The 26,049-nt window shown below is 36.6% G+C and overlaps 1 protein-coding gene and 1 long non-coding RNA gene across 2 annotated transcripts; one reads left to right on the top strand and one right to left on the bottom strand.

Moving 5' to 3' along the window:
* Positions 1-1,865: 1,865 nt before the first annotated feature.
* On the top strand, positions 1,866-7,687 carry LOC132041594 (uncharacterized). Its single transcript, XR_009411120.1, has 2 exons — positions 1,866-1,936; positions 7,480-7,687. It is a non-coding gene; the product is annotated as an uncharacterized LOC132041594 (long non-coding RNA).
* Positions 7,688-11,589: 3,902 nt separating this feature from the next.
* On the bottom strand, positions 11,590-25,675 carry LOC132041593 (uncharacterized). The gene is made up of 9 exons (XM_059432294.1): positions 25,620-25,675; positions 25,479-25,566; positions 24,486-24,526; positions 21,573-21,657; positions 21,371-21,433; positions 12,921-13,122; positions 12,768-12,816; positions 12,486-12,609; positions 11,590-11,695 (listed from the first exon to the last, which is right to left on the bottom strand). Exons 1-9 carry the CDS (start codon positions 25,673-25,675, stop codon positions 11,660-11,662), a joined length of 744 nt encoding a protein of 247 aa, XP_059288277.1. The 3' UTR covers positions 11,590-11,659.
* Positions 25,676-26,049: the final 374 nt, after the last annotated feature.

Below are 26,049 nucleotides of genomic sequence, written 5' to 3' on the forward strand. Positions count from 1 at the left end.
GAGATTCTTCCTCATGTCACATTCCTCAGGTACTATATATCTATATCCTACTTTTGCCAATGAATTTTGAACCGATTATTTATACCTATTTGATAAGAAATGGATCTTGTGATTAACTCAATCCCAAAAGCTAGTTATGAAGGGAGGATTGCCCCAGACCTAATAACCCTCGTTCCACCGATGTGAGACTCCAACATTATTTAATAGTAGAAATTTAATTACAAATACAAGGTTTGAGCCAAAACTATTAAATTTCTTCCGAACCCATACTTTAAGGTTGGCGCCCAGTAGACCTAAGCAGCCATAACTTACCTGAAAGTATTTAAAGCAAGTAGTGTAAGGCCTCCCTCTGTCTTAGAGTTCAAAAAGTTGATTTTTTTTTATTTACTTCACAAATTGATACTTCAAGAAAACAGTACAAATTTACCCCTTTACTTTCAATCTAGGTTGAAATTACCATTTGTAATTACTACTTCTGGCTGGAGTACCATTAATGTCTAAGACAACTACGAAACAATTAACGGTAGCATGACCCTAAAGTATAACAGAGGGTAAAATTAAGATAGTTCATATGCTACAGGGTATTTTTTGACCTTTTAGCTTGAAACAGTAAAACGAGCTGCATATACCAATAGTGTTCGGGTAATAGTCTCACAAACACTTTCAGTTAATTTAACCACATATTTTCTAAATTGCAGATGGTTAGACAAAGCCGCCATTTTGGAACCATCGCCTCCTTGTCCAGTATCAACAGAGCAAGTTGAAACTGCCGACAGGCTTTTTGAGGTAGAAAAAGTTAAGGATGTGAAACGCTTGATAAGTATGTTTCCTATTTGGTCAACTTTTTTTGTATACAGTTTGGTAGGAGCTATAGCAAACGCCTTCTTTTACGAACAAGCTACCTACATGGATGACCGTCTTGGGAAGATATCCCATGTCCCAATAGTAGTTTTTGTTACTATCAAGACTTCCACAAGTTCTATTATATCAATCATATGTGAATTGCTCAAGAGTGAAGGAAGTGCAGGACGACGGCCACCACTGTGCAGAATTATTCTTGGAATGTTATTTTCTGTATTATGTTGTCTTACTGCTTGGAGGGTCGAAGTTCACAGGCTTCATCATTTGAAGGTACAGAGGGTCGAAGACGGGGTTGAGGTATACATTAACCTAATTAGTGTTTTTTGGCTAACACCTCAGTTCTTCTAAATTGGTTGGCGTTATGGATGGACTTTCATCAAGTGGGCTCCAAGATTTCTTTGAAACTCAAGTTTGTGAGTCAATGAAAGGGTATGCGCCAGAATTCAACGAATTTGCCACTAGCATTGGAAAATTTGTTAGTGTGATCTGCATCATCATTTTCAATTCCTGGTTTAAGGAAGACGTAGACACAAGCCGTTTGGACAAGTACTATGCTATGTTAATGGTTCCCACCTTCCTTAATTTTTGCATCTGCGGGTATGTGAGCAACTGGTATGACAATCAGCAGCTCCATGACATGGACAATGCTCAACAATTAGAAGTTACAGAAGAAGTGTCATGGGCGGCTTTCCAGCCATGCCCCATGACCCTTTGGACGCGCCCCATGGTGCCATGACAAGCCTCTTAGCGCCCAGCGCCATAGACGGCCCCGTGGTCTCGGATGCCCCAAGTGACAAGGTTGCTTCTGCCTATGTCACCCCATCAATGTCCCTCGCTCGCGCCCCTGCGCTGGCCGTGCCCCAACGCGTGCCCAGCGCCCAGTGACAGTGCAGCCCTGCCGGTGCCGGCGCCCGGCGCCCGGTGCCGCGCCCCGTGTGCGCGCGCCTGTGTGCGCGCGCGCCCGGTGCGCGCGCCCCGGCGCGCGCGCCCGCGCCGCGCGCGCCGACAGTGCCACGACCGAGGGTGCACATGGACCTGCTCTAGTTAGGTCTCTTTTGTTGTAAATATCTCTTTTGTTGTAAATATAGAATAGTTTACTTTATGTATTTTTGGTTGTGATTCTCTAGCAAAGTTATGTCTAGTCCTGTAACTTGGGTTTTTCTTTTTAAAGCATTATTAGGGGGATCAAGCAATCAAAACTTTCAAGCAAGCAATCAATTATCTGTACTGGTGTCTCTCCCCTCGACACCGCTTGCTCTCATTGTAATAGCTTTCATTAATGCAAACAAGCTCTCTTTCTTGCTCATTCTCAATTCACTTTTCTGTTCTCTCAATTGCTTTTGACATCGGTTTTCCCGCACGGCACTGACAGTCTCGTCTAGCGTGCGGAGGGGACCCCGGTTGGCGGACAGTAACCTTGGAATCATCGGTTGCTTAGCCTTACGTCGCCCTTCCAAGAAGTCTCAGGAAGGCGCCGCGTAACAGTTGGTATCAGAGCCTAGGCTCGACATCGGACGAGGGAACACATTGCTATTGGCATCATTTTCTGACCATGGTGAACCATGGAGACCGCCTCTTGATTTTGGAAACTGCGGTGAACCGATTACGGCCCGTGAATGATAGATTGGATGACCTGGACCGCAGGATGCGGCAGGCCGAACAAGACATTGTACATATTGCTGGTGACACGGATGCAGCCGCCCAGACGGCTGCCACACAACGAGAAGGGGACCTGGCCTACAGGGCCCAAGAGGCAGACAGGGTGACTGCCATGCAGCAAACCATCGACAACTTGACAAATCAACTTACTGTTGTCAATGCTGCTCTGCAAGGCCTACTCCGAGGAGGGGGCAATCCTAATGGGGGAGTGGCAAACATTGCCGCGACCCAGAAACTCAAGATTCCTGAACCAAAGCCCTATCAGGGCGCTCGAAATGCCAAAGAGCTTGAAAATTTCATCTTCGACATCGAGCAGTACTTCGACGCTGTGGGAGAATTGGAAGAGTCAAAGAAGGTAGCAACTGCTGCCATGTATTTACAAGGCGACGCCAAACTCTGGTGGCGTGTGAAGTATGAAGCCATCAGGGCTGGGGAGGATACTCTTGAGACATGGGAGGAACTAAAAGCAGCCATACGCTTGCAGTTCTTCCCCGAGAACGTCGAGTATAATGCACGGAGGAAGCTTCGGGAACTCAGGCAAACGAAGTCAGTCCGAGAGTATGTGCGAGAGTTCTCTGCGCTCATGCTGAACATAAGGGACATGAGTGACAAAGACAAGTTTTTCACGTTCATGGAGGGCTTGAAGCCCTACGCCCGCATGGAGATACAAAGACAGAGGGTCGATTCCTTCCCAAAGCTATCCAAGTTGCGGGAATGCCTTGGTGACTACCAAGTGGAAGCTCGAAGGATGAGACCTCACCCACCGAGTCCGTGGGGATTCAAGGGGGGCCAAGCTCGCGCTGGCCCCAACAGAAGTGGAGGAGATCGTAGTGCAACCAAATCTAAAGGTTCCTCCTCAGGCAGCAATAGTGCTGCGTCTCATAATAATGATCGGGGGCGGAAGCCCCCCGCAGGGTGTCGTCATTGCGGCGGACCACATTGGAACAACGAATGCCCACAGGCACAGATGAACGCCCATCAAATTCTGGATGATGGGACGGACGATGATGAGGATGATGCGGATCAGACAGAACCAATAGGTGCCTTCAATGCACTTGTTTGTTCCATTTCCAATGCTGTAGAGGGCACCGATCTTGCCGGCATATGCAAAAGAGAAAGACCCAAGCTCAACCGGCCAAGAAAGGAAAGACAAAGGCGTAGCAACGACGGGCCTCCTCGAGAAAGGAGAAGACCACGATGTTTGTCGACTTGAGGGTAAATAGCAAACCTATTAAGGCCATGATAGACACGGGTGCAGCTACGCGCAACTGTCCGGCCACCACGAAGAGAACGCGCTGGCCTAGTTGTGGGCAAGGGCAAGGGTCGTGTCAAAGCTATCAACTCACCGCCCCCGTTGGTGGGTGGGATAGCCAAAGGAGTGCGGTGAAGATGGGTCCTTATGAAGGCAAGTTCGACTTGCGGGTAGTGATCATCGACGACTTCGACTTGATAGTGGGGTTGGAATTCATGAGACAAACCAACATCGTTCCCATACCCTATGCGGATGTCTTCGATGATGGGGAGCAAACGGGGCCAAACCCCGCATTGTCCGTGCACAACCATAAAGATGGCCTCGGAAATATCTGCGCATTGCGGTGAAGAAAAAGGGGTCCATCGACAAGAACCCACGTTCCTAGCTACCGCATTGAAGAGATCGGCATTCCTCGGGCCATTCCAACTGATCCTGTGAAAGAGCTCATGAAAGAGTTTGAGGATGTAATGCCGCAAGATATGCCGAAGCGACTCCTGCCTAGGCGGACGGTCGATCATGAAATTGAATTGGTGCCGGGTGCGAAGCCACTTGCCCGAGCACCCTGCGAATGTCACGCCCCGAACTCACCGAGCTTCGAGGCCGGTTGACGGAGATCTGGACACGGGGATCATCATTCCCTCCAAGTCGCCTTATGGGTCGGTGTTATTCCAAAAGAAGCATAATGGTACCCTAAGGCTCGTGTTGACTATCGGGCTCTCAACAAGATCACCGTGAAGAACAAATACCCATTACCACTCGATGGCGGACTTGTTTGATTCAGTTGGGGCGGTGCCGCGGTGTTCCAAAAATAGACACGAAGACGGGTTATTGGCAAGTCCGCATTCTTCGGAAGGAGACGAGTCCAAGACGACATGTGTGACAAGATATGGCTCGTTCGACTTCCTAGTCATCGTTCGGTTTGACCAATGCTCCGGCCACGTTTTGCACTCTAATGAACCAAGTCTTTCGAGAATACATTGATGAATTTGTGGTGGTATACCTAGATGACATTGTGGTGTACAAAGAAAACGTTGGGCGAACACGGGAGCACACGAGGAAAGTCCTAACTCGGTTGCGAGAGCATGAATTGTACGTGAAGTTATCTAAATGCTCTTTGCCCAAAAACATTGACTTCCTCGGGCATGTTGTTGAAGAGGGTCGCGTCAAGATGGACCAACAAAAGATCAAGGTCGTCCGCGATTGGCCTCCCCAAGGACATCCATGCCTTGAGGCGTTCCTTGGCCTATGCAACTTTTATCGACGGTTCGTCAAGAACTACTCCCTCATTGCATTACCACCGCGAGCTCTCAAGAAGATCACCTTGGGACGGTCGCCAAAGAGAGCGAGACGCCTTCAACTCACTAAAAGTGGCTATGTCTAGTAGCCTTTGTTTTGGCCTCGCCCGACTTGGCCAAGCCATTCGAAGTACAAACGGATGCCTCGACTACGCCTTGGGCGGAGTCTTGCTCTGAAGAGGGGCACCCGTGGCATACGAGAGTCGAAAGTTGAAGGACGCGGAACGGCGCTATGCCGCCCACGAGAAAGAATTATTGGCGGTCGTCCATTGCTTCGCGCCTTTGGAGGCACTATCTTCAGGGTCCCCATTCGTGGTGAAGACGGACAACACTACGGTCAACTTCATGACCGATTAAAAACTAAATGGCCGCCGGGCCGGATGGCAGAACTCTGCGGAATTTCACTTCAATCTGGAATACCGAAGTGGGAAGACCAACCATGTTGCGGATGCACTAAGTCGAAGGGCTGATCTAGCATCGGTATGCCTGCTTGCCACCCTTAGGGGGAGTGAGGTGGCTACCACCATAAAAGATCAAATCCAGGACCTTCTCACCAAGGACCCTTCGCTCGCACTTGGTCGACTTAGCGAGTCAAGGAAAAACCGCCGATTTTACATGGAGGATGGGTTCGAAGGCAAAAGAAATCGCCTTTATGTTCCTAAAGGAGGAGATGCGGAGGACTCTCGATGGAATGTCACGACACTGCGTGGGCGGGCCACCCGGAGAAGAACGTACCACGGGCATCGCTACGCCGTGCGTATTATTGGCCCCGGATGGCAGATGATGTCGCTCGGTATCGCGAAGACGTGCCTAGTATGCCGAAAGACAAGTGCGACCGCTTAACACAAGCGGGCACCCGTCGGATCCATTACCCGTCCCAAAGAGGCCTTGGGAAAGCGTTTCATTGGATTTCATCAGCTTGCCCAAGGTTGAAGATCTCACGACAATCTTGGTCGTGGTTGATCGTTTCTCTAAGTACGCCACTTTTATTGCGGCACCAGTATATATCGGCGGAGGAGACAGCTCGATTCTTCTTCGCCCATGTTGTCAAATATTGGGGTCTGCCCAAGGATATTGTTAGTGATCGCGACTCTCGCTTCACCAGCAACTTTTGGACCCAGCTCTTTAAGTGCCTAGGGTCTAAACTGAGTCACAGCTCGAGTTTCCACCCGCAATCCGATGGTCAGACGGAGCGGTTCAATGGCATGTTGGAGGAATATCTTCGGCACTTTATTATCGGCTCGCAAAAAAATTGGGTGAAACTATTGGATGCGGCCCAATTGTGTTTCAATTCACAAAAGAGCTCTAGCACAAACAAGAGCGCTTTTGAAATTGTTCTCGGACGAACCGCTCTCCCACACACCGGTGAATGCCCAAACATGGCAAAATCTCCACGAGCGACTAGTTTCTCGAAAGAATGGAAAGCGAGAATTTGGAGATAGTGCGGAGCTATCTGGTGAAGGCACAAAAGCGGATGAAGAGACATGCCGATCAGAATCGTCGCTTTGTGGAATATCAGGTTGGGGACAAGGTGATGGTGAAGATCCCAAAGAGATATCTATTTGCAGGGGTCCGCTGACCCCCGCCCTTGAAGCGGTAAATATATTGGACCTCCGTCCATCGAGAGGCGCATTGGAAAGGTAGCATACGGGTGGATACCCGACTTGGTGGAAGATTCATCCGTGTTCCATGTCGCCCTTTTAAAGCCTTTCGAGAAGACACGAAGACCCTTCACGAAGCCGACTCACAATACCCGGCATTCGAGGCCCACAAGCGGGAAAAGGGTAGTAGAAGCCATCCTCAACGATCGAATCATACATGCCTCGGAAAGATCACCAAGAGTTCTGGTGAAATGGGCCGGGATGTGATGCAAGAGAATACGTGGGAGAGGGGCACCCCTCAAAGCCTACAAGCACCGATCGACGACTATCTTGCAAGTAAGGCGCCGAGGACGTCGCCAACTCGGGTGGGGGAGAATGTCATGGGCGGCTTTCACCCATGCCCACGCCCCTTGGACGCGCCCATGGTGCCATGACAAGCCTCTCTGCGCCGCCCGGCCGCCATGAGACGGCCCCGTGGTCTCGGATGCCCCAAGTGACAAGGTTGCTTCTGCCTATGTCACCCCATCAATGTCCCTCGCTCGCGCCCCTGCGCTGGCCGTGCCCCAACGCGTGCCCAGCGCCCAGTGACAGTGCAGCCCTGCTACAGTGCCAGCGCCCAGCGCCCAGTGCCCGCGCCCCAGTGTGCGCGCGCCCTGTGCCCTGCGCGCCAGGCCGCCCCGCCCCGGTGCCCGCCGCGCGCGCGCTTTTCGTGCCCCGCGCGCCCACGTTGCCACGACCGAGGTGCACAAGCGGACCTTCTAGTTAGGTCTCTTTTGTTGTAAATATCTCTTTTGTTGTAAATATAGAATAGTTTACTTTATGTATTTTTGGTTGTGATTCTCTAGCAAAGTTATGTCTAGTCCCGTAACTTGGGTTTTTATTTTTAAAGCATTATTAGGGGGGATCAAGCAATCAAAACTTTCAAGCAAGCAATCAATTCTTTGTACTGGTGTCTCTCCCCCTCGACACCGCTTGCTCTCATTGTAATAGCTTTCATTAATGCAAACAAGCTCTCTTTCTTTCTCATTCTCAATTCACTTTTCGTTCTCTCAATTGCTTTTGACATCGGTTTTCCCGCACGCATCGACAATCTCGTCTAGCGTGCGGAGGGACCGGTTGGCGGACAAGTAACCTTGGAATCATCGGTTGCTTAGCCTTACGTCGCCCTTCCAAGAAGTCTCAGGAAGGCGCCGCGTAACAGAAGTTATGACACATGTGCGTGCTGGCTTTGACGATATTGTTGAAGAATTAAAAGATGAGGTTATCGCGATGCCTTGAAAAATTAGGGTTCTCGCTTTGACATTGTTCAAGAATTATTGTGTTGGCAACTAAGGATTCTAGCTTGACTCCATCTACCAATAATTGGTATGTTACATAACACAAGCTGAATGTTCACCACTTTTTGTGTAATGATTTGTCGTTTAGTTTCTGAGATTTTAATGAGGATCTGCTTATGTAATAGCTCGACAACATACATTAACTATGATTTTGAATATGTTATGAACTTTTCGGTATGAAATTTGAGTTTTTTGGATATGAGATTAATTGATGAAGTAAAATGGACAATTGAAAAGAGGATGCATGTAGTGTAATCTCGAAATAATCACCGCTTGCATGCAATACTACCAACTTTTTAAGAGATACAATCTACATGTTGCATGCCTTATTTCAACTTTTTAATATTTATTCAGTTTACTTACCTTTTTTAATATAATTACCTTATTAATATTAGAGAAATGTAATATGACGCATAATTACATTTTCTAAAAAATTGTAATAATTTAATATTAGTATTTATTTTTATTTTTTGTAACACATTTAGGCCAAGGATGTCTTTTTCGCAGTTGCTTAATCAACTTTTAGCTCTTTTACTATAACTAAATGATCCCTTAATATCTGATGTTTCTGTGTTAAATATAAGACGATATGTATAGTGTATACTTGACCGAAATGCGACACTAATACAATATTGATTTTGATATTACTAATGCAATAGCTAGTGTATGCATGTTTAATTTGTTTTAAGAAAATCGACTCTATCTGTCAAGTCTAGCTCCATATATATGTGATGATTACTCTAGAAAAAAACCATACATATATTAAATAAAATAGGCTCACTTCGTGGTTTCATGCCATACTGACGGATTGTTAGAATAAAATTGGAATAGTGAAGAGCCACAACACATTTCGTATAGATGGAAAGAATTTTTGTCACGGTCCAATTCAGTGTCATGATCAGCTTGGCTCACTTAGCAAGTTTAACCATTTTCACGATAAAAATCAACTAAAGTATTCTATATACCAACATGTAATATGCGCATTTGTCATCAATCACAAACTAAAGACACAAAACAACTAAATATCCAAAGAAAAACAACACAACTTGCAAAACTAATTCTACGATTTTAAGACCGATTTAAGGCTTTCAACAGGGTTGGACCGGGCCAAGTCGACCCCCTAAAAGTGAGCCCTACCAGTTTTGGGCCGGACCAGACTCAGTTGGGGTTGGAAAAGAGTGTCTCGCCTAGCCTCTACCCGTTAAAAAATACAACGGGGTTATCGGGCCGGACTTTTTAATTTAATTTTATTTTTCTTACTACATTACAAAATTAACATTGACATAAGCAATGGAAAGCCATTTTAATATTGAAATCTATTGTTTTGCATTATACACTGAAAGATGAAAACCTCGTACTAAATTAGGGGGAAATGTTTAATTGAAAGAGATAAAGAAAGTTTTGGGTGGGTCGGGTCCTAAATAATTTTAAATATCGCTTTTAATTTAAATACCCTTTTCCAATAAATTCAGAGCTGTAAAGTCACTATAAAGGTACCGGAAATTGTGTTTTAAAATAAAATAACCATGGAAGCCTAACTGGTAGGTAAGGTTGGATGATCATGGAAGTTAACTAGGCAAAGTTAGATGACTTTGCTGACCAATTGGCCAAAGTTGAGTGATCCATCCTGACACTTAACTCCTAAATGCTGGTGTATTCCTTTTACAAAATGGGAAAAGCCAAAAACGCCCCTGAATTATTCGAAATAGAATAAAAAATACCCTTAGCTTGGTTTTTTGGTCCCAAAATACCTGTCAACCATTAAAAATGGGACAAAGATACCCGTGTTGGTAGCAAATTGGCAAATTATGCGTCTATTCCTTTAATGGACTTCTAGGTCACATATTGCCTGTGAAAATTTATTTCAGTGTTGTGTTGGACTCCATCTCACAAAAAAGGTCACCACTTATAAATATACATACATACATACATATATATACATATACATATATATACATATACATATATATATAAATATATATATACATATACATATATATATACATATACATATACATATATATATATATATACATATATATATATATATGTATGTATATATGTATATATATATATATACATATACATATAAATATATATATACATATATATGTATATATATATGTATATATATATATATACATATACATATAATATATATATATACATATACATATACATATAAATATATATATACATATACATACATATATAAACATATATATACATACACACACATATATAGAAACATATATATACATATACATACATATATATACATATATATACATATATATACATATATATATATATATATATATATATATATATATATATATATATATATATATATATATATATATATATATATATATATATATATATATATGTCTATGTATATATACGTATGTATGTATGTATGTATGTATGTCTATGTATATATCTGTATGTATGTATGTATTCAAAAATGTATCTTTTTTGTTCTTTTCATCTATTGTTTAGTTATTAGAGGACAAATTTAATCGATATCTGCAGTAGCAGAAGGTAGCAGCCACTCATGAAATAGTTGAGTTGCATGCGAATTGGCTATTAGAGCTGTAAATTAAGTCATATATCGAAAAACTTATGTGAAGTCTTGACAAAGAGAATTCTGGCTTTGACAATGCTCAAGAATTAGTAGATGATGTTCGTGAAAGTGTTGACAAATGACGATTTCGGCTTGTAATTGATATGTTACATAACACAAGCTAAATGTAATAACTGTTCACCACTTTTTGTGTAATGATTTGAAGGAGGATCTGCTTACGTTATTCCTCGATGCCGAGCATATATTGGCTATAATTTTGAATACATCATGAATTTTTCAGTGTGAAATTTAAGTCTTTTGGGTATGAGATTAATTGAAGAAGTAAAATGGATAATTGAAAAGCGGATGCGTATAGTGTAATTTCAAAAGAATCACAGTTTGTTGCTGAAACTGAGCCGATGGTTCTAATTTCTTGTGTTTGCAACAAGGTGATCCTTCATGGAAGATCTTGAGAACAACAGAAGCTAACACACGAATCATTGAAGAGAAGGGGTAGTTGTTATAGAGAGGACAAGTAAGTGGCCGATAAGTTAGCCTCTCTTAGTCATGCTTGTCAACAACGTGTGCTGGTGGGAAATACTAGGCATTTTGTGGAATTAGTCAAGATTCGATTCAATTGACCAAACACTATGATTTACCAAAAAAAGAAGTCATGCTTATCAGCAGCACATGGAGTTTACCAGTTTAGGGCATCTAGACAAGTTAAAGGCCTTCTATAACTTATCTAGACAAATGTCAAATGGCATCCTTCAAAGTTCGAGAATTGAATTTTAAATAAAGATAAGGACCTTTCGGAGAAAAAAATGAAAAAGAAAAGGTTTAGACAATCTTTTTGTGGTTGATATACCTTATTTACAAAGAAATTGCCATTACAGAACAAACTTCTCCCAAACAAATGAGATACAACATCTCCAGTATTCAAAAGAATTGAAAGTTTATAGCATAATTAACTCTTTACTACGTCTGTACTCTTGAGTTCTTAATCAGGAGCATTTCCGCATTATTAACTCTTTACTACATCTGTACTCTTGAGTTCTTAATCAAAAGCATTTCCCACAACAGGTTCCTTAGTTGACTACTTGTGTGTGTTTCAATTGCTCCAACTGCAACAACAATAAAAATGTACAAGTTTGATCCATGACGAAGAATTAAAACCGTGAATGTTTGTGTGGTATGGGACTTCAATTTGATAAAGCTGCTACTGTCTTCATAACAGAAATTACTCAGACACAGGGAGGGCTAACAGATTGATATGAAGGGTAAATTCAACCGCCATCCCAAATCCAGTGCACATAAGGATACAATAACAACAGCTATGCCTCAGTCCTAAAGAGGTTGCAGTCGGCTATATGAATCATCCTCACTTCTCTATTTAAGCTCAACTCATGTCATTATAAAATCCAAATAAATATAAGAATGAAAGAAAATTAAATGTACGTATATAGTAGTAATAAATGCCCTCTAACAAGACTAAAATCTATTCTCAACTAGTAGATAGCGCTTATATGGATCTTTTTAGTCCACTTTGCCCTATCTTTAGCTAAATTTACACTGATTCCAAGACATTGCAAGTCTTTCAAAACAACCTCATTCCATGTGACTTTAGGTCTACTCCCCATTAACACACTTCACTCACCTAGTTCGCCACTTACGGACCTGTGCATATGTAGGTCAATGCAAGACATGATTAAAACATCTCAAGCGACCTTCTCTCATGTTATCCTCAAGTGCACATAAGGATACTAAAAAAAAAAAAAAAAAAAAAAAAAAAAAAGAGACACGGCAGGAGGGGGGAGGGGGAGTAAAAGAAAAAGGAAAGAAATACCACAACAAAAACAATCATCTGCAGTTCTACACTGACAACGGACTAAATTACAGTGAACCATCTCTTACCTCCCTGCATCTTTCTTGATGCTCTTTTAGAAGTTCGTCATATCTGATATGCAGATCCGATAACTCTGCTTGTACCTTTTCATATTCAGACACCGTTGGACCACCTAATTTTTGCTGGACAAATCTGAGAGATCAGAAACCAAGCAATCGTTCAACATAAGATCTCTAAAGAAGTCTACTGTAAAAGAATAATCAGCACAACCACGAGATAATGTAGAAGCAAGCCATGTATTATGGGATCTTTTTGTGAATGAGTTTGGTACTTTCTTAAGAAATACTTACTCAAGAGCTGAAGAAGGTTTGTCATTCTGCTCGTACAGTGCCACAAGGACTAGCATGACAGGAAAAACATACAAAATGAGATCAAACTCTTTCAAAAGTAAAAAAGAAAAAAAAAGTTGAGCATCCACACTAACTTAGGAAGTAAGAAACCACCTTTGGTTAGAGCATCAAGAACCCCACTGGCCTCCAGATACTCCCTGAAACCTTCTTTCTTTGCTTCCTTTTCCTGTCCAAAGAACCAAATAAGTGAATTCAACACGGGAAAGGGAGGCGTCTTTAAGATAACGGCACAAAGCAGATAAGATAACAAATAGCATGGAAGTTCAAGGTTAAATAGCCAACAGGATTTGTTACTCTAAGCTCTTTTTTTTATTTTTTTATTTTTATGAAGAACTCTGAGCTCTTTGAATCACTGTTATTCTAACTTGGTCTTATCCTCTTTGTAGATTTCTGTCATATCTGTGCGTTTGGGGAGGTGGTGGGAGGGAGCGTGTCAAATTAACTAAAATGTATAAAATAGGCGACTTAAAATAAACATGCCAGGATGTTCAGCTAACTATGTATTGGATTACGCAATGGCGAAGTTGATATGAAAATCCTAAAAATCTGGACAGGCTATTGTTTTAGCAGGGGTTTCCAGGAGTACATTAATTAAATGATATAGACCAAGCCTAACACCTAGGACCTATTTTGAGGTTTGATTGCAAATTGCAATCTTTGTTCTCATTTTGCAAACCAGTTAACAGGGGCACAACGCCGTTTCGTTAAAAGAAAAAGAGAAGGTAATATTGGTTAAAAGTCTAGAGCCAAATTTCCGCAAAATAATAATAATACGGTACCATCTCAGTTTTGATATGGAGGATAGTGGCTTCCAAAGCACCCAATTACAAGTCCCATAAATAAGACCATTACCTTGAAAACTTATGAGGATTACTTTTGCAACCAAACAATAGAAAGATACGAAAAGAAAACATATAATGGAATGAACTCTCCATCTCATTTAAGTGAAGGTTAGGGGTGGCAGGCCCATTATTCATTGAGTTCCGAAGACAGAAACAACAGATTGGTTATCAACAAAAAAGTAACTCTCTACCTCCTTTAGTGAGCTCATATATACACAAGGCACTTATTGTAAGTTTTTAACCCAAACTAGCTGTATCATCAAACTCCAGAGCTAGCTGCCACCAGTTTTACTCAGAAAACGGCATCATATAAGGCTTTGACAATTTTGTTGACAAAACATAACAGTATCTAAAAACATGCTTCTGTAATGAGCAACATATCCTATCAAACTCTTAAATTAGTCAATATTACTCCATTTGACGTCCTTAGCAAAACTCAACATGCTGAGTGAGTTGTTTTCAAGTATTCTTTCTTCCAAGTGAACGGTGATCATGAGCAGAGATGTTGCTAGATTTATCAACCATTAGCGCCAAATAGATTGCAATGTGCATCATCTCTCTCAAAAATAAAATCAATAGATTGATTAACAAAAATATTCTTCTGCCGGACTATCCATGCAATCATAGACCTCAAGTTGTGCTTGCGGTGGACATGAACGAATAACCCCAATCCTAAAATAGTAGCTGACTAGCTAAGAGAAAATCCCAATCAAGGTGGAAAGAATGCGTCATCCATTATGGCGGATCTTATACGCAGGTTACTGTTGAGACTCTGTGGTTGCGCTATTCACCATGTGACATACAGACCGAGGCAGATACACCCTTTCAGCAATGAATGCAGCTCGAACTAAATATAAAGTTAAATCTTTTAAAAAGTATACTCATTTATATTATTTTTGCTTGCATTGTCGCAAAGGTGTAGTGGGTGTGTAGTTCTACACTAACCCTTCGATCTTGAATTCGCTTCTGAGTTAGATAGACTAAAATGATGTAATTTCATCTTTGGGTCATTCTCGATTGCTTAATCAAAATGCCCTTAAATATGTGCCAACTGAGCCAACATTTCCATTTGCCGCCTAAAACACATGGCACTCCAATTAAAAATAAAAATTTCTCTTTTTTTAGTCTCGAGTAAAAATGCACATTAACCATGAACAAGACCACAAATTTAAGTTAGTGGGTGCAGCAGACTACCATTACGCCAACTACTAGGATGGGTATTAACTTGGCGTAGATACTATCAAAATTGAGTCTTTTTTACTTCCCAATTAGGGAAAGAACACCATTATAACTGACAATTACGGTGAAAAAGAAGCAATTTTTCTTAACTAAGAACCAGAAATGAGAGGTAATTCCAAGTTCTTAATAACAATGTCAAGGATTACAAAGAAAATGAGTGTTGAATACAGATATGCACATTGACCATGAACATTAACACAAATTGAAGTAAATGGGTGCAGATTACACCAACTATTAGGATGGGTATTAACTTGGGAAAAGGGTCAAATTTACCCTTGTACTTTGAGAAAAGGTCTATATTTACCCCTAGTAAATTTTTCTATCTAAACTCACCCCTACCGTTAATAAACTATGAGCCCGTTTGGCTTAGCTTATAAGTTGTTTTTTTTTGGCTTATAAGCCGTTTTCAGTTTTTTTGAGTGTTTGGCTGGCCAGCTTATAAGCCATTTTGTGCTTAAAATAAGTCAAAAAAATAAGTTGGGTTAGCCCAACTTATTTTTTTTGGCTTATAAATTATTTTCAGCTTATAAGTTATTTTTTTTAAGTTAAGCCAAGAAGGTCCTATATAAGTTTACCCCAACCCTAACGCTGTCCACTGTGGCATTACCATGTCAATTAATGAATCCACGTGGGATCTAGTCAGCATGCCACCTAAGACTACGGACCCGCCCCAAATTTTTACCCGACCCACCCTCTATTCCGCCCTAAACACCCATTACCCACTCTCTGCAAAATTCCCATAAACAAAGTACCATCTTCTTTACACGCATTCTCTGTGAAAAAAAAAAAAAACAGTAAAACTCAAATCAAAGAATCAAATAGAAAGCAAATTAAGAACACCTCAGTTGATAAAAATAAAAACTTTCACCAAAAATTCTTAGTTGGGGTTCGAAATATAGTGCTAAAAAGAAAGAAAAATTGGAGAGATGGGTTTTGTTGCCGTCGCCATGGCTTTATCGATACTCCCTTCTCTGGCTGAGTACATTTTTTTTTTTTTTTTGACAAAGCAAAATGAAGCAGAAAATTGAATAAATTACTAGTCAATTACTGACTCCAAAATCCTAATTTCCATCATTGTGTAAATGGAGGAAGGTGATAAAAGTTAGAGAATTTGATGGAAACAAGCAGTATGCATTAGAGATTTTGGCGATTTTGCTGCAGAGCAGCATTGTTTCAATTTAATGGGTCGAGTTCTATTTGGGGCAGGTCAGTTTAATTAAGTGATAAATTAATGAGAAATAGTGACTAGGATCCTAGGTGGCAATTTTTTAACGAGGTGTCGATGACACAATGGCAGTCCGTTAGGGCTAGGAGGATTTTAAGTAACTTTGTTAACGGTAAGGGTGAATTTAGATAGAAAAACTTACTAGGATAAATATAAATCTTTTCTCAAAATATATGGGTAAATTTGACCCTTTTCCCTATTAACTTGGTGTATATACATAGATTAATCTAAATGGAATCGACAAAATACCGCGTTGACAATGTTCTATGCGTCTTTACTTGTTAGTCACCTAATCTTGTTTTTCATGGTTGATTTCACAGCGTAATAGATGGACAAAAATGGGGAAATTTCAGTAACATACAATTCAGCTTACAAAATTACATTTATGTAGCCATATTTTTAAATTACAATTTGCATAGTCACTTTTTGACGGTATACAACATTACACATCTACTATAAACGTGATATAAGAGGTAAAGTGTATAAGAGGTGTTTGACACATTTTACACCAAGATACAATATTATACGAACTTATATAAGAGGTGTTTATACATAAAAAGGGTTTATACATAGTGTTTATATACACTTCTATACCATTCTGTATAACAGAGTAAAAAAACAAAAAAGAAAAAGAGGAAACTGAAAAAATAAAGAAGCAACGCCAAAAAAAAAAAAAAACATTACCTGTGTTAAGTACAATTAACCACATACAAGGAACAAATAGGTAGAAAATTCGTTATCACATAAAGATATAAGTTGGAAGGAGAACGGGAAAATAGAGCATCCGGCAGTTTGATAGGGGACTAGCTCGGGTAATAAAAAAAATATGAGCTAAACGGGTAATTATTTTATCCTAATTGGCATACAATGTTATTTTCCCGACAAAAATTTCAAGAGAGGAAGGGACCCAGAGCTAACCGATGAACTAGTAAGGTTTTGTTTGGTATGGAGAGAAATTAATTTTTTTTTTTTCATGTTTGGTTATGTTTTTGGAAATTTGAACGTAGGCTTAGTGATGTGCGGCCTCACAGGCCAAGAATGCTATTTTCCTATTTTCTCCAATTTTTTCTCTTTTTTCCTTTATTAATTTATTTTACTACATTTAATTATCCTTGTATCTTTCTCCGAACAGTTGCAATGCCAATTCAAAAGTCACCTCTTTAATTTCCAACTTCTTTTCTCGCACCTTTCCAAAGTTAATCTTTACATAATTACCAAATTTATTCCCTTCATCTCCTCTCTGTTCTTTCTTTAGTATGAGTATTATCTTTTTTTCTTTTTTTTTTTTTTGGTAGGATTAGTATGAATCTTCAATCAGTGCTTTAAAAATATCCAGAGTCAGCCACTGTTTTCTCTTCTTTCTCAAGTGATAAGCCTGTTACAAATTATAAGTTTAATTAATAATAATGAAAAGTTGTCCCACTATAATCATCAACCATCACTTTGAACCGAAACGTCACTTCTTAAAGTTTCGCTACATACAGGTCCTTGCCCTCCTCTTTTTCATTTCCAGATAAAAGTCCCTTCATTTTTGGCCCATTCGTTGATGGTCACTGATGTGAAAGGGTGAAAACAAGAGGAATAAAACCACTCTGGTAAATTTTCATTTTTCATTATTGTTGCTAATTTGTTTGTCAAGTATCCTTTTGAACAGTTACAACTTTTACCGTAAACAAACGACACAACTTTAGCATTATTTTGCTTTTGAAAAGCGATCTAAATGTAGTTGCTGACTGTCACGATTGGTCTTGGTTTAACCGTTTGTCTGCGGAATAAGTAAGATTTTATTCAATCTTCTCCTTTAGCAATCTTTCTTTCTTTTCTTCTATTGATTTCTAGATTTTTCCGTTGGGAGTTGTTCCTTTTTTTTTTTCGTACATTTAATTTTGCGTTCCTTCCCACATCAATTAATGTGCTATTTTGTGTAGAATAAAGTATTGTTCTTGATTCTTTAGTGTTTGTCAAATTCTAACATCTGACTACTTATGAATTCCCAAACCAATAGTCTAATAGTCCTGGTTCTTTCCTCCTTCCCTATTTTAAGGTCATATGACTGCTTGTCTGGCAGGTCTATGAAGGCTTGGTGTAAATCTCTCTTGCAGTTCCTTTTGTTTAAATTCTCTCTCTATTTTAAGTTTCCATATTCTAGCATATAAGACCATTTTATATAGTTCTATTCACGAGGAGTCCCACATTGCAGACAATAAAATGCACTTGTAGGAAAAACAAAGGTGGTTTTTCATTACTAGTCCCTACTAATGAGTGAAAACATATCTAACCAGAACATTATTGCTAACAAAACCTACGAATATGATCATATTTAAGAACTAAATTACTTGTATCCAAATCTCGAACATGAGAAGGGAGAAATAAATGTTTAAACTAGCACGACTGCGCGAGAAAAAGGGTAAAGATTAAACCAGGTGAAGTGTATTAAGGATTATTTTCAACAAGTGTTGACAGGAGATAATGAAATCAAAGAGAAATAGAAAGATTATTTTGATTAATTGTTCAATTCGAACCAAGAGAATAATATTTTAGACCTCCACACGTCTATGAACAATAGAAACTTTAGCTATACTCATAGAATTAGGCCAAGAGGTAAAGGATGCCATCAAAATATGAGGATTAGAAAAGCTTGTAGTCACGATAGTATCCCCACAGAAGTTTGGAAGTGTCTTGGAGAGGTAGGAGTAGAATGGCTCACCAAGCTATTCAATTTTATGCTAATTAAGAAGAGGTACGATTTATAAGAACAAAGGAGATATCAAAGTTGTGTGAACTTTCGTGGCATTAAGCTTGTCAATCATACGATGAAATTTTGAGAAACAAGCAATAGAATGTAGACTTAGAAACACGACAAGAATGAATGAGAAACCAATTTAGATTTATGTCCGGTAAATCTACAACGGAGGCAATATTATTGCGGAGAGAAGCCTGTGGAGTCTATACCATTAATTTTAAAAAGAGGCAAAGATATATAATCACATGCTTATACTGTTATACAAATGATAAATTAATAGAATTAAGATTGTGTTTCTAAAATTTATAAGAGTACATATTACTATTTCGCTTTTTTGTACTAGTATTCATACCCGCGCGATGCGCGGAGGATATCAATAGACCAATCTTAAATAGTTGTGATTTTGCTTGCTTAATCACTGTAGAAAAATATAACCCCCACCCCCACCCCTCCTCCCCAACCAAAAATAAATAAATCAGAATGTATCATTTTTATTTCTATTGTTTGTAGCTTTATATTTTACTACCTCAGTTATGTGATCTTATCAATAAATAGCGTTTTTTTTTCATCATAGCTTCTTCATAAAAATTTCTCATCTCAAACTTAGATAGTCTATCCTTTAATAAAGAATTAGTTTTAGAATAAGAAAAACTAATTCCAGCTAATAAATTAATACTTGTATCTAATTTAATATCATGTCAAATTTAATTGCTTCAATTTTTAGGATTTCATTCTTGTGGAGATCATTTATTAATTTTTTCTAAGTCAATTGCTAATGTCTTTCTACACGTAAAAAATAAAGTAAAGACAAGTTAAAATGTTTTTTCACGCTTTTTAAGTTAGAAAAAAAGGAAATTTTGATTTCTAATTTTTATAACCACTATATTGCACAAATATTATTTTCAATTCCATACACCCATTAATTAAATATTATGTTAATATTTAAGTTTTTCAAAATTATTAATTTATATTTACTAAAAAAAATTTTATCTTTCAATTAAATAAAAAACATACTACACTCAATTTAAAATAGCTTGTATGTCATTAATAAGAAGTATATGTTCTGTATTTATACAGATATCCTTGCGGTTCTTGTCGAAAATGTAAGATCTACTTCAACTTCTTTATTATCTCCTTTTTTAAGCTGGTGATGTTAGTGCTAAATTTATGAAGAGATGAAGAGACTTAAGGATCGACTCATTAAATAGTGTCGAGAACGTTTTCGAATTATATTTATTCAACGACTCCTTGAAAATCTAAAAACAAACAAAAACGAAAGTTCAAAAACACATTAAAAGAAAAATTATGTAGGGAATACATGAGTACAAAGCAAGCTTTAAAAATAATAAACAATAAAAAATAAAGGTAAAAAAAGAGCATAACCTTGGAGGTTGATTGGTATTTATCAACTTGTGTCGACATAAATTTATAATAGAATTCGAATGACAAACCAACTTGAAGAGCATAAATAGAAATTGCAAGTATTGTAATTTAAAAAACATATATATCAAATATACATATTTCATCCAATATAAAGATCTTCGAATATACACACATGTTTTCATTAAGAGCAGAATTTAAAGCTTCACACTTGCCATCGACATATACTTGAATACTGATTGTATGTAGACAAAATAAAGCATCAAACATAAATAGTCAAGTGCAAAATGGAAGAGACAAAATCACTTTTTTAATTAATTGCTGAAGAAAATCTTTTTATAATTGTGTTTGATCTATCGTTTGTATTAACTTTTTGGAATTGTAAACTATTATAATAGAGAGAGGAAGGATCCAAAGGATGTGTTTATCATTCATGATACAAAATTATGATAAGGATTCAAATTTAAAAATCAAATCTGAAAATCTTTTCAAAAAACTTTCGATTGAGTGTTCATTAGCGGACTTCCTCTTTTAAAAAATCGGACTCCAACTCTAACTTTAAATAATGAACATTATCTCATTGATATATGTAATATCATGGCTGTAATTACTTTAGAAGTATTAATTCAATAAAGCTAACATGTTTTTCATATACCATTAAAATATTTATAAATAATCAATTTATAAAATAGTAACAATAACTACATTTTAATTGAATAGAACTATTTTTTCATCATAGCTGATCTAATTGACATATTTTAAATAATAAAAAGAACTATTTTAAAAAATACAAAGCTTTCAACGTTATCAACAATCTTATGGTAAATTACACCGAGGAAATTGAACTGAAACCGTAAATGAAATAATCGTTGTAATATTCTTTCCAGAGTATCGCTAATGGTAATGCATATATTTATTCAAAAACTAATGCAAATTAACTAATGAGAAGACCACATAGACAATATAAACGGGAGAAAATATTTTGTTTTCTTAAATGAAAATAAAAATGTGCATTGTTATAAAAAAATAATTCTACATATAAAAAGACTATACCATCTTCTTTACCTATCTCATCTCCTTTTGTTAGATCTTCTATCCCGAAAGAGAAGAGTACCTTTAGCTGCCTCTTGTTGTGTTCTTGTGCCTCTACTTCAATATAATTATCTTTTTTAACAGGCTATAAGAAATAGACCATCATTCAAATTTATGAAAACAGTAAAAAGAAGAGTACATTTGTTTACTATGGGAGAGAGAACAACATATTAATATACATATGGTCATAAATAATTGACAATTTCCTAATCATATGAATTTACCATTCTTTGTATGGCTGCATATGGGAGGAGTGAGAAAAAGATTAACGGAAGAAGTTTCTTTGAATTTGAGACTATGACAATCCACCTGCGCAGAAGAAGCTAAACAAAGGTCAATCAATTGTAAGCAAATAATTCTTCAACTCAATTCAAATAAAAAATATGATGTTGAAAAATTTGTGGGGATTGACAATGATCTAGGGGATTAAATAAGAGAAAGGAGAATAATAGATTTTATTTTTTTAAACTAATTCAATTTTTTTTATCTCTCAATTCAAAATTCAAATTCAAATTCATAAGCCTTTATCTCAATTCAAATCCACTTACAATACTATATGTATATCCAACGCTAGTATCCATCTCGAACAACTTGCCGGTTTGTTTATTTTATTGGCTAAGATATTTTGAAACTGATTTTTTCCTAATTAGATAAGATAAGTACAATATATAGATAAAATCATAATAGGAGTAAGTAAGTGGTTAAGGAAAAAAATGATTTTAGACGGATAAGGAAAAAGACCAAAAGAAAATATAATGGTTTGCTGATACAATTAAAATATTATCTAGTGGATTTGGTTTAATTTTGAATTCAAAATATTTCATTAGTTTTATGTAAATTTTTAGTGAATCTTACTGATAATAGTTCATTGTTATAAGATCTTTAGCTTTACATTCAAATTTGAAAACTCTATATTTTTGGTATTTAAGGTGCTTTTAATATTTGTTCTATCACGACAAATTTGCATGATTATGCACACTAATCCACTAATTAAATGATAGATATTAGTCCTATAAAATCGTAAAGAAATGTCGATTTTGCTTCTGCTAGTTAACTATGCTCAAAGGAAAAAAAAAAACAAAAAAGAAGTTGCTAAACATGAAGAATGATATTCAGATTCCAATTTATCTTTATAATTAGTTAGAAGCAAAAGTAGGAGTATCTCCGTCTTTATCTTAATTTCCATTCATTATTTTTTCTTTTCTTTTTTGTCTTGAAAAATTAATATAACTTGTTTTAATCATGTCTATGTTCTAAATTTTAGGTTTAAACATTAGAATATATTTATCTTCGACTATATTTTAGGTTTAGGCGTTTTAATATATATTTATCTTCAAATACAAAGATTAATCTTCTAATTCAAATTTAAAAGTTCTATCCAAAAATTCAAAAGCTTTATTGTGCAATTCAAACTCAATCCGGTTTCAGATTTTGAGTAGATTTGAAAACTACTCTAATCTTGAAATTGAATTTTATCTTTTTACAAAAAATCCTTTATAAAATTCTTATTTACTTTGTCCTAATTCTCATTAACTTTGTCTTAAAATTGGCAAGTGGCTTGTTATTAGCTTGCCACTTGACTTAACCACATTACTTTTACCTCTCCTATTTTATATACTAGTATTCGTACCCGCGCGATGCGCGGTCCATATTAAAGGAAAACCCCATAAAAAGTATTATCTTATTTGTCTAATTTAACCACATTATTGTTACTATTATTTCATGACTACCTTTGTTTTATAATTAAGACATTATATCAATTAGCTACGATGACCTACAATATTATTTTTATGAAAAGTTTTGTTGAACTTTTACTAAGGCAGCTTTTAATTTTTATTAATTGACCTTGAATAAAAATTAATTAATAAATTATTGCAAAAATAAAGCATGCACATGTAGAATCCAGGCGTATATTTTTCATAATCGTACAATACTTCTTTAAATTGACTCAATTATAGAACAATACATCAAGCAAATTTATATTTAATTTATATATTGATAATGTAAAACCCAATTATATTGATATAGAATCTTCAAATTTACGGTGTATTTTTCTCGGAACAATTATTTACTAATAATAGAAAACATAATTATTTACTGATACAGATTCGTCACGGCTTTTCTCTGATATTTCACTTTCTAATGTTATGATTTTTTTTCCACCTTTTTTTTTTTTTGGTTCTTACAATGCAATATTTTTTTGTTTGAAACATTTTCATGTGCCTTTTTAGGATCTTTCCGCTTGATTTAATGCCAAAGTATTCAATAAAAAAACTCTTTTAAATTTTCTGAAAATGAAGTTTAGTCAACAAATAAATATTATGTTCCTTGTTTTCTTATAAGTCAATAAGAAAAACTTATAAATTCAAAAAAACATATCATTGTCATGCGAATTTTTATTAAGTTACCACTTGATTTAATCTCCTTTCCCATTTCTCAAATACTATTTATTTTTACACTTTTATTCTATGGACGAAATTCTTTCATTGTTAATATTTTTAGTACAATCTAGTGCCTCTTTTAATTAATTGAATTAATTTTAAAGTATAACAACCTCACATTACCTCTATTCTTCTCTTTATTCATTTTTTTCCTACTATGTTGTTAATTAATTTTTTCCTAGTTTTAATTATTGAAATTTACTTATATGAGAAATTTAATTCTACATCTGAACACCAAAATATAAACAACAATTACCAATCCAGTTCTCCAAAATCTTGTATCATGAACATCTTGAAAACACACATAAATCAAGAAAAGGGGGCAGGGAACATGTTAATAACACAGATCTTAAATTATCATATTAAATCACCATAAATTTAACATTTAGTAGAATAAGACCTCTAATATTTGATGCTAGCTAATGAGACAATTTTGCAATCACCAAGTTTGATTAAATCACTAAAGTTTAATGTTGTCACCAAATTTAATTTGTGTAAGTTGAATCTCTTGAAATTACAAACTTAAAAAAAGTTCGAAGAGAAAGCGACTTTACTCATACACTTAAATTATTGGGTATCCTACAACCAAAAAAGTGATAAAGCAACAATTATTAATTGTCTATTAAGTTTATAAATCAAACAAAAAATATCAAAATTTAGAAGAGCATATCAAAAAGTCAAATATAATAGACTTACTTCATAAGTTTCGTTTGTTGCTTTATCATTACTTTATGAATCTGCAATAAATGAAGATATATTAGTCAGTATTGATAGTCTCATGACTATAAACAGACTAACAATTAATAACTAAAACACAATGAAATTATAGATCAATGGATAAATAAAAAATTATATACACAGGTTAAAAACTCATTGTAGAATTGTAAATCAAGCAAACAACTAATTACTACAATTTATCGAGCAAGGAGAATGCACAAATTTACCGATAAACTTATAGAAATCTAACAATATTTTTTTTACATTTTAACAACTTAGAAGAACAACAATGTAGGGACGACTTTTGCATTCGTAAACCAAAATTCAGATGGGAGAAACTAAATTTCTCATTATCAGAACTTTTTTCCAATAATATTTAACTGAGAATTTTACATCTGATATTCACTATTCATACATATAATTCTTAAGCAAAGAAGAATTATTTCTTCATCATTAACACCTTTGTCATTCCATCGCCTCTCTTTATATAGCAGTTGTTTGGAGTTTTATTTTTCCAATTCAAAAGTTTTATCCACGCCGTTAAAGCTTGAATTTAAAATTTTACTTCTTTTTCATTATTCGTCTGCTTTAAGCTAGTGATTTTAGTTAAATTTATGAAGAGCATTGAAGATGATAAAAGGTCAATCTTGAACTCCAAGGATTGATCCCAGTAATTAGTGTATAAAAAACGTTTTCTGCATTATATTTATCCAACAACTCCTAGAAAATCTAAAAAAAAAAGATATGCAAAATAAAGCAAGCATTAAAAAATAATTAACAAATAGAAAAATAATGGTGAGAAAAGAACATTCAACCTTGTAGGCTCCTTGGTATTCACCAACTTGTGTTGACACAATTTTTTTTTTTAAGAGAACTCAAATGAGATATTAACTTTTGAAGAGCAAAAATAAAAAATGCAAGTACCGTATTTTAAGGAATTTTGAAATAATAAAAAGAAAATATCAAATATACCTCTTCGTCCAGCTTCGTATCTCCACACATTTTTTCCGCAAGAGCGGAATGTAGAGCATCATACACTATAATTTTGAATAATGATCGTCTATAGACAAAAGTAAATGTCAACAATAAGGTCTTAAAAATGTGTCACATTACCTTCGTGATGATAACGACGATAGTAGAACTTTAATCCTCGAAATTTGAGTGGCCATTTCTATCATTGTTGGATTCCTTCTAATTCTCGGATCTGTATTTGTACTCAAAATTCCAAAAAAAAAAAAAAAAAGTGCCCTCTTAAGAGATGACATGGAATTCAAAATTTAAATGGCTAATAAAATATTAAAAAATATTATGGATGTTTTATTATATTATCTCTTCAGTAGTAAATACAAATCTTATCCCAAAGTAAAAAGAGCAGACAATTATTTAATTTAAGACATACATTGTTATTTGTTAAGGTAAGAGTGAGAATGAATAGACATTGAGCGGAGAACATAAGAGGAATTCTTTCACGGCTTAGGTTGCCTCTATCATGTTCGACCATTTAACTCTGCTCCTTTCGTGTTGATATGATGTATGGTCCTTT

The sequence above is a fragment of the Lycium ferocissimum genome, unplaced genomic scaffold, assembly GCF_029784015.1.
Source record: "Lycium ferocissimum isolate CSIRO_LF1 unplaced genomic scaffold, AGI_CSIRO_Lferr_CH_V1 ctg10791, whole genome shotgun sequence".
Taxonomy (NCBI): domain Eukaryota; kingdom Viridiplantae; phylum Streptophyta; class Magnoliopsida; order Solanales; family Solanaceae; genus Lycium; species Lycium ferocissimum.